At 43.1% G+C, this 20,002-nt stretch overlaps 1 protein-coding gene across 32 annotated transcripts in view; it reads right to left on the bottom strand.

Annotated features, from left to right (window-relative positions):
* camk2b1 (calcium/calmodulin-dependent protein kinase (CaM kinase) II beta 1) overlaps positions 1-20,002 on the bottom strand; it is a 71,866-nt gene that overhangs the window by 7,338 nt on the left and 44,526 nt on the right. For 5 of the 32 annotated variants that reach the window (XM_051074987.1, XM_051074992.1, XM_051074986.1 and 2 more), the window contains 6 exons: positions 17,780-17,812; positions 14,150-14,218; positions 9,470-9,514; positions 6,998-7,046; positions 2,042-2,185; positions 742-918 (listed from right to left, as the gene is read on the bottom strand). In XM_051074987.1, coding sequence (XP_050930944.1) covers positions 742-918; positions 2,042-2,185; positions 6,998-7,046; positions 9,470-9,514; positions 14,150-14,218; positions 17,780-17,812 — 517 coding nt within the window. The remainder of the gene's footprint in view (positions 1-741; positions 919-2,041; positions 2,186-6,997; positions 7,047-9,469; positions 9,515-14,149; positions 14,219-17,779; positions 17,813-20,002) is intronic. The other 27 variants (XM_051074996.1, XM_051074988.1, XM_051074989.1 and 24 more) reach the window with 9 other exon arrangements.

The following is a 20,002-nucleotide window of genomic DNA, read 5'->3' as shown; positions in this document are numbered from 1 at the left end:
GAAATCGCAAAAGTTGGACAGATGGAGAGGAATTCGTTTTATCAATTTATCATTTGTTAAACACAACAACACAGATGCTGAGGTGAAGGCAGTTAAGACTCCAACGTACATACATGCTTACTGAGTAAACTGTGACGGGTGAAAAAGTCATATAACATGTTTTGTTGTTTATAAAATGAGCTGGAAATATGTTTTATGGTGATTTTTTTTTCTTTTTCACCCATGTGTTTTTTTTTCTTTCCAATATAAGTTCCAATATAAGTGTTATAAGACCTGCAGTTGAAAAAAAAGGCATCTATTTGAATTAAATTGAGGAATACATGGAAACACGACTAACCAACATCTGTGAAACTTGAGCAGATTAAACATCTACACACATACAATATCATGTATCATGTGATCCTGAACACTTGTCAAACACACTGCGAAATGAACACACAGGGTATCTCTGTAAATCACTGCAAACAATGTCACCTGTGTATTTAAAGACATCTCAACTAGTCAAAAGCAGCCAAACAGTGCATTAATCCATCGAGCACAGATAGTTTGGTTTCCAACATGGCTGACAAAAGAGCAGCTTAACACAGTGCACTTTACTCTGTGGACCCCTGTTTACCCAAAGCACCAACACTGACTGTTAAATACACTTGCTCACACACTGAAATCCTGGCATGTCATCAGATTGAGCCCCTGATTGGCTACCATGCACAGGGGTCAGGGTGGGTCGTGCTCGGTACTCACTCTGGGAGGAAGACAGGGAGGGGCTCGAGGGGGAGTGAGGGGGAGGTGGGGAAGTAGTGTGTGCAGGTGGAGGGGCGGGCCTGGCGCTGGGTACCGGCGCCGGTGCAGCATCACTCTCAGGCGCAGGGGCCACGGGCACCCTGCGAACGCTGCTTACCAGGTCTGTGAGCCGGGACACTGATTGCCGCCCAGGCAGGATGGATGGATGGATGGATGGATGGGTGGTGGATGGGTGGTGGTGGTGGAGGAATGTAAGAACAGATCAGAAACAGTGAAGAGGGAAACATAAAGAGAGGATAAAGGAATGAAGAAATAAAACTATCCCCTCAGGACTCTGCAAACTTGTAGCGACAATAACACACTTCACCTGGAGTGATGCAGCTTTCATTAATCCTCATATGGTTATTACAAACTTTCCAAGTTCTCAATTAAACTGTGTCGTTACAATCAATCACAGAATTACAAACACATATAATTTGACTCATTTTATTTGGTCTGTACTGTGCTGATGATATATTTGAAGGTATATTTTAATAAAAACTGGACATTTTTAAGGATAAGAATTGTGTTGTTCTATGTTTTTCTTAATCTCAGTCAACACCAAGACATAAACAATGTCTCATGTCTCAAATCAGTCCCAACAAAGATGTATATCTACATGTATAAAAAGTAAATATGTAGTTTCATTTTAAAAAAAGGCTCAGTAATTTATTAAATCAGCAGACCACTTTAATCTTTAATAGACAGGAGTGAGTGGTGTATCTGGGACTAGTTTCTGCAGTGGATTAATACACATTTGCTGCACATTTAAGGTGTTCAACCCATGTTTAATATAATAAAAGGAACATATCACTATCGCACATCATCCTCTGGCTTTGGCCACACAGACAATAATTGTGCTTAGGATCTTTCTTGTGCTTTTAATCACATTTTTGGACAATAACAAAAATACGGAAACATTTTCTTCTTTAAAACGACTCACAGCAGAATATTTAGATTCTGCATTTGGTGGTTTTTAACATTTTCATATCTCTATAGTGTAGCTTTATTACCATTCTTTACTTGACATAAGAAGTTTGGTCCATAAGATTAATTTAAAAATCTTGAAGGGATTTCTAAAGATGCAGAAACAACATGCGTGCAGCTGGAGACCATTCATCTCTAAAAATAAGAGTGATCTATGTTGAGTTTAGAAATAAGCTGTTTTCCTTCCTCTCCCAAAAATGAAACATGAAAGATAGTTTTTAAGTGTTCAGTGGTTGTCTGCTGTACACTCCCTGTTGCTGCTCTTTCTACTTACTCTGCATGGGGACAACAGGGGTGTGTGGAGGGGAGGGGGCGGAGAGGGCGGCGGGAGGTGGTGTGCAGGATCTCCCTTCCCCGTCGGACGTGGGCCCTGAGCCCCTGCGCACTGAGCCCAGCAGGTCAGCAAACTTTGCAGCGGCTGAGTTTAGGAGGGAGGAATGGAGGAACATGGAAGACAGTGCACTTAAAATGGGAAGGTTGACCACATTGCTGTGGACGCTCAGATGACAACAAGCAAAATTCATGCTTAGGGAATCTCAAAACCAGTATTGTCTTGCTATTCCACATACGTCCATAAGAGGGAGTCAACAAATCATTCTAAACACACGTGGCGTGGGTGGAACAGGGAGGAGGATGGGTAGGATAGTAGAGGAGTAGAAATACTACGAAACATTTCAGTGTTTTTCCGAAGGTCTTGGTGTTTTTTTTTTGTTTTTTTTTAAATAATTTATATTGTTATTAGATGTTTTAGACTGTCTGATAGTGAGAAGTAGGTGCTGATTAAAACTCATTTAAGTCAGGGCTTTAAAATGGCAGCAGTCCTATGGTTTGAATACATGCAGATACCGAGTGGAATACACACAACGAAGGTCTTAGTTAAGGTGAATGGTTAGTAGAAGATATGAATGTGTATGTGTGTGTGTGTGTGTGTGTGTGTGTGTGTGTGTGTGTGTGTGTGTGTGTGTGTTACAGGCTGCATTTGGCGGGCCATGCTGACTTACAGTACACAGCAGTTGAGGAGCCCTGAGAGCTATCAGGCTGGGAGCTTGTGCTGGACTGTGCCTTAAGCGAGCTGTTGTCTAAGCTCTTCCCTGATAACGTGCACAAACACACACACACACACACACACACATAGATAATGAGACCAAACACACACACACACACACACACACATATACAAAGAGAAATGACAACCAGCTGCACATATTGCACACAACAGAAATGTCACAGTGAGGAATGATCGGAGGGGCAGAGCGAGTGTGTGTGTGTGTGTGTGTGTGTGTGTGTGTGTGTAATGATGGGGGCAGATTAATACAAGATGATAAACACCAGTCAACCTTTTCTTTTCTCACTCTGAGAAATAACAAGTACTTTTCACTGACAGTCCTCTGTCACCAGATCTCACTGAAAAAAAAAAAGATTAAAAAAAGCGTTTTCCTCGTTATCCCAGTTAATGGATCCATTTCAGTAGGATTTACAACTGTGGTTGATGCTGCATGTGAGGTTTTACTGAGACTTTAATGGGACTCTTCCAGTGAGCAGAGGATGGATGATGACAACGGTGATGGCCATGATAATGAGGGAGAGTTGGATGTTACTCATTACCGCTCGTCTGTTTTATCAGCCGGCACAGAGGGAAACGTGGCAAATGAACACTCATTGACAAATAGAGGGAAACAAAACATCCCTGCAGGAAAAAAAAATAAATGGCATGAGACTGGCATTAGAAAAGAAACGTCCGTCTTAAACGTGATCAATCCTCAAACGAATCCTCAACATGTTCGTCAATAAATGCCAATTTCATGACTCTTGGAGGAGAAGCAAGTGGCAGCTACAGAAACCAAACATAACAGGAAATCCAAGGAAAACCAGACGTCACAGTGCAGCCGACATTGTTTGACTGACACGTGACTCCTCGGAAGTGTAGCGCAGAAACGTCTCAGCAATTAGCATTAAATTCTATAAATGTCGCAGAGAGAAGAACATTTTAACAGCGAGCAGCCCTAGAAGCTGTAACTCACGCGGGAAAATCATCACCAATACAACAAAACTGTAGATTAACAAAGCACAATCAGCAGCCCTCAGAAAACTCTACTATAAAAGTATTGAGTGTAACAGAACAGATATGTGTTCAGATGCTCCAAAAGCCAGCACAGGTGTAGGGTTACAAACCAGCTGTCAAGCATTCACTGACCTGACAAGATCCTACAAAGGCCAACATGGCAAAAACTGTTCCAGCCAACATGAGTCCCCTCTCTCCCGCACTCACCTGGCTCTTGTAGTTTTCTGTGCCGCTAACCGCGCTATCCCCTGGTTTGTATCTTAAGAGTCTTAAAACTGCTGTGTGGGACTAATACTATCCAAGGGTGGCGCTAGCAGAGCGGTGTGTCCTCAACACCTCTCTGGCTACTCCGTCTCCGTTTCCTGCCACCACCACGGGGCTAAATTTAGACACAAACCCCTTTTAGCCCTGAGCCCACCCCCACCCTCCCAAGGTGCCCTTGCCCTCTCCATTCCTGCCAGAGGGGTGGGGTGGTGGGGCTCCAATTTGGGACCTTGGCTCCGATTGGGGACCTTGGAAGGGAAGGAAATGGCTTGGGGGAGGATACCTTTCACTGTGTGTACAGGGGCAGTACAGTATGGTACAGTGGAGCCCAGGGGTATAAAGAGATTTTCAGGTGATGTAATGCTCCTCCAGGCTACCTTACCCACATCAAGGGATATTTTGATAATGAAATTTAAACAAGCAACAGGGTAAACTTTCATAAATCTGACATTTTATGACATTTTCAGACATTAGCTGTGCAAGACACGGATTAACAATTTTACAGGTGCAAATATATGCACATATTGGTTGCAACCACCACTACTATTGTGATAAATGATTCTGGACTGGAATCGCACCTGAGGTTATAAAAAACTCTCAAATAACATAACAAAACAACACCCCCTCCCTGTAAATTAGTGAATAGAGATACTGAAACTGTTAATTAGCTTTATTAGCTCACTGGCAAATGAAGCCAAAGGTCAAATATTTCTTTTACGCTCTGGAATAGAGGCTAAGTCCCAAGAGACAGGTGCTAAAGATAGTTAACAGCACGGCGCTGATCAGACATTTTCAACAAATCTAGCTGATCACACTGGAATGACTGACACCACTTTTCTTCAAGGTATCTTTATGCTCCCATTTCATGAGAGCACCTGAGGATAAGGGCTTAAGAAATGATGAATGATGAAATACATTTATCCCTGATACTGTGATTAGGTAGATTGATATAGATATAGATATAATCATGCTGACTGTCCATAAGTGCTGGAGAAACGAGGACTGCAGTCAAGTGTCAATCAGAGAATATGAGAGGAGAAATCTATCTTTACTATGTGCACGTTACTTTGAGGTTTCCAGTTTGTCCACTTGAATTAAAATGCATGGTTTGACCTCCACGCTCTCAGGGTTTTAGGTGGTGTCTCAGTTACTTTTACTCCGAGCAGGAGTTACCCTTTCTCTTTCAAACTAGAACTTTGTTTTTCCAATGAGCACGATACCTGGAAAACAAGAGCAGTTCTCCTCGTGTAGTGTAGTACTCTTTCTAGCTCTTGTTAATTTTCTTACAGACCTACATCATGGCTCTGCCATGGTTGCTAGGGAATTTGTGACATAGCAGCAAAGCCTCTATAGGGAGGAGGAGGAGGAGATGGAAGCGCACATTCTGTTCTGTAAGCTTGGCACCGAAATGATACACTCATGACCCGATTTAGAGGCATTGTACTCTGCTCGGATGTGGAGAACAGGGGTGTTTGGAGTGTGCTGGCATAGATAAGCAGATCCAGAACCCATGCATTCACACACACAAGCACACAGTCACAGTCACACAAGGCACAGGTGGCCAAAAAAGGCCAGACAACAGAAGCAGTTTGTGAAGTTATTTGGTGATATATGTGACATGGCCCGCGCACACACTTATTTCACAAATCCAGCAACAAGCAAAGTAAACACACGCACACCAAACAAGTACACAACTCGGCAAGCTGACACCCCACACAGGCATGTTGGTATTTCAGAGGTGTGTGTTTCTCAGTATTAAGATTTCAGCCAAACGCCAACTCTTTTGAGAAAGCCAAACCACAACAGCATTACAAGGCCGCTTACATTTCACAGCCCCCCTCTCACCTCTCAGACACACACACACACACACACACCAAAACACACAAACATCGCAGTCTTTTTTTTTAAAAAAAACAGCAGGAGGAAGCAATACAGCCAGGCTCCATGAGGGGTCAGTAAGAGGTCAGCTATCTGCAGGTTGACATTTACACCATCAACACCACACATGAAGTATCGGTATAACTCTTAATAATAACTTTTCTTATTCATTCAGCATTAAAAACATCCTTTGATTGGTGTTTACACACTTACTGATTTATCTTTTTTAAATGGTGTTATTAAGCCATTTTTTGTTCCACTTTATTTCCACTGATAAACTTTTAAAAAGGCCAAGAAACATGATGACGCAAACACCCCCTCTGTCAAAAATCCCTCTAATAGGCCACTGCAAAGACAAAGCCAGACAAGACACTAAGAGAGCTTTCCAACTGTTCATTTCCACATTGCATTTCCACCCCGAGGCTCATGATAGTGCCGTAAACAAGAAGCTCATGCAAAGCAGGGCGTCAGTTGTCAGGTTTGAGCCATCTTTCAGGACTTTCTGTGCGCGCTCTGGATTGCCTGTGTTGTGTTTAACTCTAATTTCGAAGCTTTTAAAGATGACAGCAACAGTGCGCAGTTTCAGAAAGACAGACTCACTCAGGTACAACAATTATGTCAGCAACAAAGAACATCTTTCACTGCAAGGAGAATTTAAGAATCCATTCCTCCATCTGTAACTGAGTGGTAATAGCAGAGCTTGTCAAAATCCACCTTTACAAAGCTGAGAACTTAACAAGCCCAGATGAAAAGCAATCAGACAAATTTCTGCTTTAGTGCGCTATCCGTCAACTATTGTCTCAATTAATAATTTGTCTTCCTCATCATTTTTGATCATAAGAGGCACCTCATGGTGACATTCTGCAGTTAAACAAGTTGTTCACTGACTGCAGCAAAAAACTGTTACATCAGCACTGTAGAAATGTCAAGTGATGATCCAAAGTTTGTGAAGATCCCTCAGGTGTTCTGGCCTTTTGTTTGTGGCAAACACTTTAAAATCTGTTCTGTTGTTTTTTGCAATCTTACCTTTCACATCTTCATCCTCCACAGTGGTGTTGCTGCTGTCCGATGACTCCTGGAGATCAGAGACAGACAGTCAGTTTGGGTTTGAACATAACAACACACTTTTGTGCTGAATACACATAAAGACGCACATCACAGGAGTGGGAGAGACACTTGGTTTACACACAGTCAGAACACAGGCCAGCAGGGGGCATATCTCTATGTTGCCATGTCATGTTTTCAACAAACTAAGACTGAGAGCATCGAATGTATCAAGACCAGTTAATGTGGATCTAACCCAGAAGCAGATGCCAAACGAGGACAGAGTTAGTAAGTCACAATCATTTAGCCTTTGCAAATATAAAGTCAAACCATGCCACCCTAACCCATCAGCCTGGGCGTCCAGTGTGCACCCCTAGTGAACAATCAACCCAGATTTGACTTTTTACCCCTGGCTCGAAACCTCTTTTCTTCTACTCCAGGCAAAGCTCGCTCTGCTTTATCTCCAGTGTGTGTGTATGCATGTGTGTGTGTGTGTGAGAGTCACACCATGTGGACAAATGACGTCTTTCCTCCACAGGGAGCTCTTGTCTCTTGCTGAAATTGACAGAAAACTCACTGGGATGTTCTCCGTCCATCCTATTTCAACAACAGAGACAGGCAGAATGGATTCTCGTAGGGCAATTACTTGTCATCTTAGGGAGGTGCAATCTATCCATCTACAGCACCGGTCTGTCTGCCTTAGCTGTCTCTCTCTTCGCAGGCTTTCGCCAGAGGAGAAGTTAGGTTTCTGATTTCCAATTAGCAGATTAAATGGGTCTAAATTCCCTTGCATGTAGAGGAGAGTTGAGAGACTCGGCGACCTCATTAGAAGTGCACACGTGCACGAGCAGCGTCACGAGCAAAAGCGCAAAAGTGGCTTCGTTGCCTTTTAAAGAGCAGCTAGTGACCTGAGGAGAGGAAGAAAGAGTGAAGAGAAGGAGTGTGCCTGTGTGCGTATATATGTGTGAATGTGAGGGAGAGCATTGTGGCGAGAATCCTCAAATAATAGAAATATAATTTCAAGTGTGATTACACCTCCAGTTTGTTTTCTTTGGTTTGAATCATAGAGAAGTTTTCTTTGTGACATTATTTATTTTCATCTTGCCGCATTACAGGCAAGAGAAGACTTATAAAATGTTGGCTACATTATTATGATACACTTGTTTGTGCACTTTGCTCCCAACTCTCATTTAATCTTGACTCCAGGTTTACTCTGTTGTTCAATGAGCCATGCCAGGGTGTCCAGGCTTCATGGACCAATGGCTATTAAAATCTGTTTACTTGTACTGATAAAAGGTCATGTAGTTTCTTGTACAAAGTTGACATTATGTGCTCACAAAGTTCAATAAAATCATTCTCACCTGCCTGGATGGACTGAACTAAGCAGGTAGGAGCTTTAGAGGTCAAATAAGCTGCTTTAAACCAGCCTGGTGTGGAAACATAAACTCTACAGAGGCTGTAGTCTTCCAAAATACTCTCAGTGCCTTCCTCCGTGCAGCAGCTTTTTGGGCTGCTGTTGCAAACAATTCAAAACCATGCACTTCATCCTGAGGACTGACCCAAAATTTAATGCAAAGGTCACTCTGTTGTGATGCAAATCCTGGATTTGGCTTTGGAACAAAGTTGTGTTACCATTCAGCACACGCACAAGCATACACACACACACACACACACATATGTAATGCTTGGTCATACCTATGAGGAAGAGATCTTATTGCAGAGTCATGCACAGTCTCCAAACACGCACAGATACACACCCATTCACACTGTAGCAGCTACATTTCAGAGGCTACTTGACGGGGACCAAAAATCAATGACAAAAATTGTACAAAAAAATAATGAATAAGGAATATAAACCATTACCTTTTAACTGCTACAGAGCTGTAAACTCTTGCTTTTGCATTATGTTAAAATTAGCATTCCTGCTCATTATGCCGCACATAAATGCAGAACAAAGGCAAGATGAGGAAGAAACATGCGACTGGATAGTACTGGGTGTTGTAATATTTTTATGGGGAAATTTTCAAAGGCACTTAGGGAAACTTTTACTGAAAACTGACATGAGCAAAATCTCAGTTTTGGTAAATTTCTGTTTTCCTGCTCAGCTCTGTTATGAAATCCAAACTTCATCATTAATTTCATTAATTTATCTGGTGAAGTTACTAATGTGTGTGTGTCAAGGTCCTATAGGTCGCACAGTAAGTCACATAAACACATCACTATCACATCCACCCCCTGTTCTCTTCACAATATAAAGTCGTATATCTTGAGGAGCTTAATCTCTAGCAGCGTACACACAGACATAAGCACATACGCATTAGTAAACCAACGCCATGGTGCGCTCACACGGATGCATAATGAAAAGAAGGATCAAAGGGCAGGAGAAGATGAGGAAGAGGAGGAGAATGACAAAGAAGGATAAAGAGCAGGTCAGGACTGGGGAATGATGTATACCTTTGTTCCGTCCACTGGATTATGGATGACGGTTGTCTGAGGTTCCTGGAGGAAGAGGAGGGGGAGGAAGAGGAGAGATGGAGGAACATGAAATAAACGAGAAACAGGAGAGAAAAAGAGGGGAGAGAGAGGGAGGGAAAGAAAGAGAAGAGATTTTGACATAAAAGTCGACAGAGATGGACAAAGTGCCCAAAAAAATGGACAGAGAAGGAGAGAGAGTGATATGAATGTTGGATGAAGAGAAAGTGCTTGTTAAGGTTGGCAGAGAGGAGAGAGGGAAGAATCCTCCAAAGCGACAGAGTGGGTGGATGAGCTGAAAACTGTAATTCAGAGTCAGTTTTGTTCTCTGCACATGCACAGAGCAGCACGCGCACGCACACCAGGAACAGAAACAGTACTGAAACTCGGGGTGAAGTGTCTGCCATGAGCACATCAGCACTCAGAGTTTGTCTCTCACACACACTCACTTCTCACACTCCTCACACACAGATACAGTAAGTACACAGCCTAAGGAAAGAGCGTTGCACTCAAAACTGTGACATTTTTTTAACCTTAACCCATCCAGGGCTTTGCTGGACGTGGATAAAGATAATTCTAAAATGCCTCTGATGCCCTACATGATGCAAATATTTACTGACTCAAGGGAACTGTTAAATGAAAGGGGCAAACAAATGAAGGGAAAATGAGCCAGCTCATACAATATAAATGCTCTGACATAGATAAACACTAGCCTCAACATCTTACAAGGCACTGGCACACCCAGCAAAAAGACTTAAGATGCCCCACAAGATGAAAACGGGTCGTTCTGCTCCTTCGTACTCGTCTCGACTGAAAAGGCTGCCGGGCAGATACTGGCATCATTTCAGGATCCCTCTCTAAAAGACATTCAGTCCCAAACGGCTGTTGTTTGTCAGGACTGTGTGCATAGAATTGGCTCAGTCACTCCCCGGGATTAGCCAGTTTAACTCCTTATTATGTTTTTTATGCCACCAACTGCCCTCTATAAACCATCTGGCTTCACTTCCACCTAGAGTACAGCGAGTTACAGAAAAGAGCTGTTGTTCCTTCTTGCATTCTAAGACCATGTTATGTTTTTAGCACAAGTAGTGGCTTCTTTCGCATACTGGTACTTGTTATGTGGTTTACAAACCCCACAGTGTTGCCTTCTTTCCACTCTATACAACAGTGGTTGATGATGACTCAGAATGGAGACAGATATATTTTCACTCTCTTCTACAGCTCTCCACTGTCTGCTACAACTGTCGCTTGATGTACAGTTAACTAGAATCCACCACCCCATATTCTTTGCAGCCCCCCTGCCCCCTTCCCCAGGAAGTGACACCTCTGTGATGACCAATCATCAGCTGTCTCTCTGGTGATGATGGCGGTGTTGTCAGGGCAACCGTAACCCAGGGCAACAGGCACCGGTGGCAAGTTGGGAGATGATGATGATGAGCGAGAATAAAGTACCTGGGGTTTGCAGATTAGAGGGAAGGGGTGGGGTGGGGGGGGCATATCAGCAGCTGGGGGAAGGGTTTGACTGTTACACATCACCACTGACCTTACATTCACACCGCTGCTGTTCCAGGGATGTTTCTAGTAGCACTGCTGAGTTAAATGATTTCATTCAGATGGTCTTTTATGTGATGTAAATAGCCACAATCCATCCATCATTTAAGATTCCCATCACCCCACCAAACTGCTTCCAGGTCAGAAAATTAAGGTCATGCTGCAAGGGAAGACAGTCTGCCTCTCCACGGCCTGGCAGCTCGGTAATGAAGGAGTTAATGCACCAAATGGCTAAACAGTAACTAGCTCAAGTCCCTAGCAACAGCGTGGAGATCACAGCCGCCCTCCCACTCCCTCTTCCCTTCAAGGATCAGAAAAAAAAAAGACTCTTCTGCTCCATGGTTGTGCCCACACTTCCATGAACACTCTCAAGCACATAAATGTAAACTTCCCATCAAGCGCTCCTGAAAAGTACGTCTGCACACGTGCTGAGTGGAGCGGTGCTGAAGCTAACATCACATGCACACACACACAGGAAAAAGAAAAACAAGACATAAAAGAACAACTGTGAGCAAAAATGCACTCAAATGTCAGTTTGCCTCTTCTCTTGCTTGAAGCAGGCGACTAGTTCTGATCACTGCGTCAGGCCAGGTTACTGCACAGTGATACACACACCATCAACAGGTGATAACCAAAATACCAGTCACTCACTGATCAACAGCCTACTGTAAAACCTGGATGAAAAAGTTTGAGCAGTTTGAAAATCTGTGGGTAGATCTTTCACATGCACTGCATCCAAGACAGCCTAAAAATATCTCGGAACCTTGAAGCGATCTGTCAGGAAGAAGGAGTGAAAATTCCTAAATCGAGAATATCTAGACTCTTGGCTTCTGTGAGCTGCGACAGCCACAGTGACAGAAAGGCTCACGTTAATGTCTGTTTGCTGCAGCAGTTGTATTTACTTCTTTTCACTTCCAAAATCAGCATGATACATAATTTGCTGAGGGGTGCAGTGACTTCTGTACACAGCTGTCCATATTATCATTACATGCTAAGATGCACCTTTGTATGGCCAGTGTGACAAAGCTATATTTAGTGTGCAGGAGTGCCGGGGAGCAAACCCAAACTTGCCCAAGTCCTCAGCTGTGTTTCATGTCTAAGTTGGTGAGATCACTACTGTGGCATCCAGGACTCAGTTGCCAGTGATTTATGATTGAGCAGTGGCTACTGGCCTGGTTATATAAATGGCATGATTTAATGTGCTATTCTGGCTTAATAATGTCCAGTAAAAAAAACAGTGTCAGAAACATTATGCTCTCACAACTCTGCAAATATAGCTCACTGCTGGAATACAACTGCAATGATTTGATTTCATGAAAATGAATCTTCACGTTTGCTTACAGTGTTCAGAGTCAAGATACAAGCATGAGGTTTCTGAGTCTGTTTAGTTATCGACTGCAAAATACCACAATGTAACTTGCTGAGAAAGAGCAGCCTCTGTAGCCTCGAGTTTCATGTACAGAAAACAAAGTCTATCAGTCACTTGACTGGAGCTCTGACTGTGTAGTCCCACTCACTGAACTGAAGCATGTCTAAACGGTGTATATTACCCATGATCCCTGGCTTGTGGAGCCAGAAGTGCTGTCACTGTAACAAACACACCAAACTCTGTTTATAATTCTTGATATTTTCAAAGTTTCCTGGCTGGATATCAGAGAGGAACACTGGTTTTTACTGGTTAAGACCTCGAAAGTCTTTCTAACTGATCTACAGTTCAGAATCACTTGAACTTGCTGGATCTGATTCTGGCAGCCGCTGCCTATCAGGAGTCATTTTTACATTTTTGCAAATTTACACAAAATCTTTACTATTTAAAGGGGCCATAATAATCAGAAAACTAAAGCTAACTAACAGCATTAAAACATTCATTTAAATTAGTGTTTAAGTGACAGAGAGCAGCCTGTTTGGCAAAAAGAAAAAAAGCATGTGCTATGAAACTGTCACCTCCCTGTAGCACTTCACCCTGAATGATTAGCAGAGCATTCATGCAACACAGTACATCATTTGAGTCATGAAAAACAGCGAGGATGAGGATCTTTACGGTTTCCATCAAAGGTGGAGATCTCTCACTGATTAATGATGACGACAGTGAACCCTACACAGTGATTTTTTGGCAGTAGTTCAAAAAAATGTTAATAGGAAAGAGTTTTGTGAGAGAAAACTGGGTCATCACAATAACATGAGGTGTAGTGTGTAGCCCAGTTAAAAGAAAAGTTACTGTATGTCTTTTAAAATGTCACTGATGTCTAATAGCTACAGTTATCCTGTGATGTCTAAAGACTAATGTACATGATTTAGATGTTTGCAGTTTGAACTGAATATACAAAACCACCATGTCCTTTAATAAAGGTGTGGTGTTGTCCTGTAAAATCAGTTTCCATGTCTACACCTTACAATCAAATAAAAATAAATGCATCATGTCCACACAGAGAGAGAGAGGCACTCAGTCAACACAAATAACTTCCCCAGGAGGTCTGATGCTAAATCAGATTTCTGCTCACGTCTCTGGACTATCCCCCCCAGCTGTAAATGCTCACACGCTCCCTCTGCAAAACTGGTTTGTGACGTGTGCCAGGAGCCCGAGAGCACGCAGGTTTTCATTCCAGCCAATCAGCCGATTTCATTCATTTTCACACCATCAACAGAGGAGGAGGAATTTGTCTCTGAAACCAGCTGGTGTATTATTTGGCTCGAAGGACAATCTGCAGACCTTTGGACTTCTCTACAGAGGCATAAATGTGAGGGAGGGGGGTAAATCGCACTGACAGTCCTGGCAGGCATTGGCTGTCTGTTCCCGTTTGGCAAACTTTCACTGACACAGAAAATGACACGGCAGCACAATATCAACCCCAGCGCAAGTCACATAGCATCCCCACCTGCCGTGGGGAAATGTTTCCTGACACCACCTGCTGGTTTAAGACCCTCCCAACTTCCGACCCGGCCATCGCAGTGGCCAGGCAAAGATCAACCACAACCCAAAAAGACAAGAGAGAAAAAACCAGACAAAGGTGAAAAAATAGGGGAGGGGGGGTAGGGTGAGAGTAGGGGGTGGACACACACACACACGCGCACACACACACACAGGTGAAGGGAGGGTTAGGAGGTAAATACCAGAGCAGGTGAAGGGATGTTTCCTTTGGGGCTGGTGACTATGCTGTTTTTGGTGCTGTTTGTCTGGGGCTGTGCAGGAAAGGAGAGGAAAGGGAGGAGACACAACAAGAGTGTTAACAACAGCACAACGTGGATTTGTGAGTGTGTGTCCATGCATGTGTGCGTCTGTGTGTACATTTGCTTGTAAATAAGTTTGCATTTTGGCAAGTGCACTTGCTCCTGTCCTTGTGAAAATTCACCTCGATGTTTGTGAAGATATACCTTTGGTCAAGGACAGAATTAAAGACAAAGTTTATGATGCTGAGATTTTGACTCTGGAAAATTCTCCCACCTTCCCAATAAAATGGAGGTTTTGTTTGTGGTGCTCAGTGTCCTAAGAACTACTGCCATGTTGCCTCATAACTGTCCAGATTATATATATTTTTTCTTCCTTTTGGTCTCTGTTTCAGAAGAGTTACACTCCTACATTTAAGGTTAGAATTTTCATGGTCATAAATAAGATGAAATTAAGAGATAATGGTTCAGCTGTGGCTGAATGTCCTCACAGATGTAGCAAAATAAACATGCAGTACTGTGCAAAAGTTTTAAGCATTAAAAGTAAAGTGAGGTTGCTTTAAAATGTCATCAATTCTCCTTGGTACACATTAGTTTTTCAAAGTTCCCAGCATGCTGCAGACTGACTTTGGGACCAATCAGTCGCCTCCCTGATGAGTAGGAATCTTAAGTGCCTAAAAAACTGCACAGTACTATAAATATGTGTCTGAGTGTGGGATCCAGTAGACGACAGGCAGCAGCAGCAGCAGCAGCAGCAGCAGTGACGAGAGGGTTACCTAAGACTTTCATTCACAAGACTGGTCTGTGCATGTGAGAGGTGACATAAGGTGGCAGGTGGCACTGCGTGATGACATCATGCTGTCACTGGTGACTTCCGCTGCTTTGCAGCCGTGCCATTTGGCCGTAATGAATCACCTTTATAAGCCTCTATCAAATGCTCCTTTGAAGACCACACATCAAAGAGCGGCCGGTCCTTTAAAGCTCAGCTCAATCTTAATGATATTTGCATTGAATCTACATGACATTATTTGTAATTCCGCTTCGAAACATATTCACTTGAAACTGCTACACGGGACAGAGTCCTGGGTGAGGAAGTGAATCATCAAAGTGACTCACTCTAAGAGGTCAGCTACCATGACGTAAATCTTAATCATGTAACACTGTTACATCCAAGCCATTTCTACTAGTCAGTGATAGAGGTCAAGAGAAGTCGTAGATTACTTAATGCCTCGTTAAGCCTTCATGTGGTGTGAATGTTAAAGGAAGGAGGGAAAAAAACCTGGAGAAGAGGTGAGAGAATTTCAGCTGAGTTTCTGCAGGTTCAAAGTTCATTTAGACATTTTATACACTAAATGTCTTAAATGAACTTTGACTGCAGAACCTGTCTCAATAAATTATTCACAGTAATTCAGTGCTTGTTTCACAATCATTAGAAACATACAAATAAAACATACAATAGTTGTTGTTATTACTTGCTGGAACATTCGTAATACTATAATTTAGGGCTGCAACTAATGATTGTTTTCCTCCTAAATTCATCCGTCCATTTTTTTGATTAACAGATTTACAGTACAGAGTACAGATTATACAGATTATAGTATAAAGTATAGTTTATATAGCCTTGCTTGAAAAATTACTTTAATGATTAATCGATTGTCAGAAGAGTTGATTATTTTTCTGTCAGTCAGTTAATTGATTAATCATCTTAATAGTTTCAGCTCTAATTTGATTAACTAATCATTAAACATGACCTGGAACTAGATAAGCAGCAGAAAGTGGACGCATGGACGGAATAACCAATTAAAAAATAATCATTTAATTTAAGGTCAGAGGTCTAGAACAGTACTGAGAGCAGGTCTTGCTAAAATCACCTACAGAAATATTCAATAACTAATGTCAGGATAAGAAAAGTATTTACGATCTTTGTATACCTTTGTAAATTTAAGACTTAAATATCCTCTGAGACCTTGGAGAAATCTAAATCACTGCTTTTTAAAGACATTTTGAGAAGACAACCTTGAAGGAACACAGATTAAATAAATAGTATCTGATAATTGTCCAGTGTTGTGCAGTGACACTGACTCAGACTATATGTTAACCATGATATGAATTCTGTAAGCCACTGGGCTTACTAAAGAGAGGAGAGGAGAGGAGAGGAAACAAGGAGAGGAAACGAGGAGAGCTTATACGTCAGCACACACAAGTGCAAAGACATAACACAATGCATACACACACAAAACAGCCATGAAAATAAAAGCTGGTGTAAGCTGACAATAAGCTGACATATAGACTTTTCTCTCTCTCTCACACACACACACACACACACAGAGTGAACTCACACACACTCGCGCCGAAACAAACCCCCACACTGACACACACATTAAACCAACCGAAGCCACTGTCAGCCATCACTCCACTGCCTCCACTGACGGGCAGTAACAGGAAATGTACTCCTCATCAAAGTAACGATTAGCCGATGAGCTGTCTTAGTCGAAGCTTGTTTGTAGTATCAACTCCAGTTCACAAAAAAATCAGCCTGATGACAGCAGTCCACCACCAAAGCTTCATCAGTGGTGGAGACAACTGTTGACGTCCAAAGCCAAATGGTGGTGATGTAATTCAGTTCACACAGCAGAGGTCACATGACGAGAAGCGTTGACACATCTTCACAATCAACACCATTTTAACGATGTTACCAAGAACAAGGAAGGAGAGGAAAGTGGGTAAAAAGTATCCGCAGGTGGTTTCCCAGGTGAGGGAAAGGAATCAGTGCACGGGGAGAACAAAGGAGGAGAGATGGTGGAGGTGCAGAAAAAAGGGGGCATACCAGGTCAGGGGGAAAAGCCAGGTCCTCAAGGCAGAGGAGTCAAATTCCCTTCCAGTTCAATTAAAAGAAAAAAGGTGAGGTGCTGTAGTCACAGCTTAGAGGTGGACCCTGGAGCAACGAAGCTCCCTCCTCCCCATATTTCTACCCCTACTTTTATTGTTTGAAGTATGTGCATTGTCTTGTAAGACCAAAGAGTTCTGTATCAAAACTACGAGCACAAGCGCTGGCTGTGTTCTAAAAGTGTGCCCCTGACAGATCTGGAGCAGCATCCCTGGAGTAACTCTGATGGAAACATCCTGCTTCCATTACGTTTTCAGAATAATGTCAGGGTTAGTCTTATGGCAGTGCACTTTACAAGAGCCGACGCTCTGACTTCTGCCTGGCATCTTCTGTCAGTGAAGCATGACTGTATGTGCCATGGCAGCTCTTGCTGTTCATGTTAAATACTCAGTTTCTGTAATCCCTAACAAGATGCTGCTGCTGTTGCCAGCATGTAAACTCTATCACCTCTTGTGCACCACAGCATTATTCCCAGGAAGTACATGGCACCAGACTGCTGTTGTAATAAAAATGTTTCATAAATCGAGCGCTACTGTGACAAACACTAATATTTTAGTAAAGGGAAGGAGACTTGACTCCACCTATGAAATAAAGTAAAGGCAGGGGAACGGTGGATAAAACAAACAGACGAGTGGAGAGAGGGAGCAAAATAAGGAGTGACTGGGCAAATGCATAAATAGCATGCTCACCATGTACTGGACAGTAGAGCTGGACTTGCGTTTCTGTCCTCAGGCGATTGATGGACGGATGGATTTATTGATGCACAGACAGATGGATGGATGGTAGAAAAAGGAGGGTGGGGGGGTAAAGTGACCAATGACAACAAGTGAATAAACTGGCACAAAGAACAAAACAGAACTTGTCAGTCTAAACCAACACTTGTACACTTTGATGGCAATGCAGGTTTCAATTCTTAAAAAAAAAGGAGGATCAAACTTTTCAAGACAGTTTGGAAAAGAGCTTGGAAGAGGGACGAGTATTTAAGTAAGAAATAAGATTTTGCGAGGGCAGGGAGGTGCAAGCAGACGGAGAGGAGCAGCACTTTGACTGGAGGTCATCAGGAGCGGGAATCACAGAAGATCAGATCACAGAAGAGTCGTGCAGGCTGCAAAACTGTGACCCACTGTTCTTCTGTCAACAGATTCAAAGCATTCAGGGCAACAAGGAGCAAGATGGAGGGATAACAGAAGAGCAAGAGAGGGAGTTTCCCAGAACTCGTTTTAAATTTAAAATCTGTTGTTAGATGCAGCATTTATACGTCAACAAATCATTAGCAGGCCAAATCGGTTGGATTGTTTTCTAGCAGTTCATGTAACCATCATATCAATGTATGAGAATACTACATGTCATATATTTAGAAAAACTAAAAGGTCAATGTGACAACACTGAATGAAGCTGAACAGAGCGGCTTTTATGGGCAGTAGCTGGCAGCACGTGGGGCTGAAGGCAGTGTGTAGTCAGTGCCAGAGAGGGGGACTGCCTGCTTGCACCGAGCAGGTGCTACAGCTGAAAAACGTCAGGTGCCGTTACACATTAATGAAACAGTGGGAGAAAAAGAGGGAGGAGAGGCCGAGGAGAGGAGGCCGGAGTCGCCGAGAGAACAAAAGGACACGACGAGGGAGGAAAAAGAAGAGAAACAAGGAAGGAGTAAAGTAGGGACGGCAGCAAATGAAGAAGACGCCTTTAGAAATGGTTTGGGGTGAGTGTGTGGGGAGCCTGTTGCTAGGCGATGAGTGCGCCGCAGTGGAAGTAAGTGTCTATTTCTGTCATCTGAGTTTCCAGGGTCCAGACTGGCAGCTATTCCTGGAACCAGAGTCACATTCCCTGCTGAACTGACTGAGCAGGGAGGGAGGGGAGGGGGGCCATTCGCACACGCACACACACACGCACGCACGCACGGCTGCACACGCACACGAGTGAACCACACATGCGGACACCCACGCTTACGCACGTTCTGTGTGCAGGCATGATAACACCCCCATTTGCGCTCTCATTCTCTTCTCAAACTGACAAACAAATGTGATGTATGCACGCACACACACACACACACACACACACACAGAGTCACATTTACATACACAGAAACACACACCTGTACGTGCATGTGCGCAAAGCTCTACCTAACATACTGTACAATGCTGAGAAGCAAACACGTTGATTTGCATGTACACCATGTTCCATGCTTTGTCGCACGCTGTCGTGCATGCACTGCTGCACACACAGACGCATTCATGGAAGCTGTGTGTGGGATGTGTTACTGTAATGTGTGTATGTGCGAGCGTGGGATGGTGAGAGATCTTCATTAAAGGATGAACAGGAATGTGGGGTTAAAGACCAGATGGGGTGAGCAGGAAAGGGAAGCAGTGAAAGAGGAGGAAGAGACAGAAATGGAGGGATGAGAGGGAGAGGAAGTGATGAAAAAAAAAAAACGAATGGGGAGGGCTGACAGATGGTTACATTTAATAATGGAGATGGAGAGGTGGCAATAAGCTGAATAATGCCAAATCAAAATAAAGGCTGCTTTCAGAGGGATGTGCTACTTGAGGCTTGTGCGCTGGCAAGCGACACGCAGGCTGATACATGCACACACACACACAAACACATACGTAGGGCTGTGGCTTTTTACAAAAATGATCAGTGAATATCTTGTGAAAAATCCAGCAGCCCTGTCACAGACGCACATTATCTGAAAACAAAACCACAGTCTTCACTTACATCACAAGAAACAACACGTCCAATGAGATCACAACGTACAGGACATGAGACAGAATTAATGAGAGACAAACACGTTCAACTGTTAAGAAAAGAGAGCTGCAGAAGACAAAAGTGAGATTAACCGGAAAGAAGCAAACAGTGGAGCAAAGAGGGTGAAGAGGCAGGAGTTTCGAGCTCTGCAAAGTTCAGTAAAGAAG

Source organism: Lates calcarifer, linkage group LG13 (genome assembly GCF_001640805.2).
Source record: "Lates calcarifer isolate ASB-BC8 linkage group LG13, TLL_Latcal_v3, whole genome shotgun sequence".
Lineage (NCBI taxonomy): Eukaryota > Metazoa > Chordata > Actinopteri > Centropomidae > Lates > Lates calcarifer.
The sequence above is the reverse complement of the archived record's forward strand: the minus strand, read 5'-3'. Positions and strand labels throughout refer to the sequence as shown.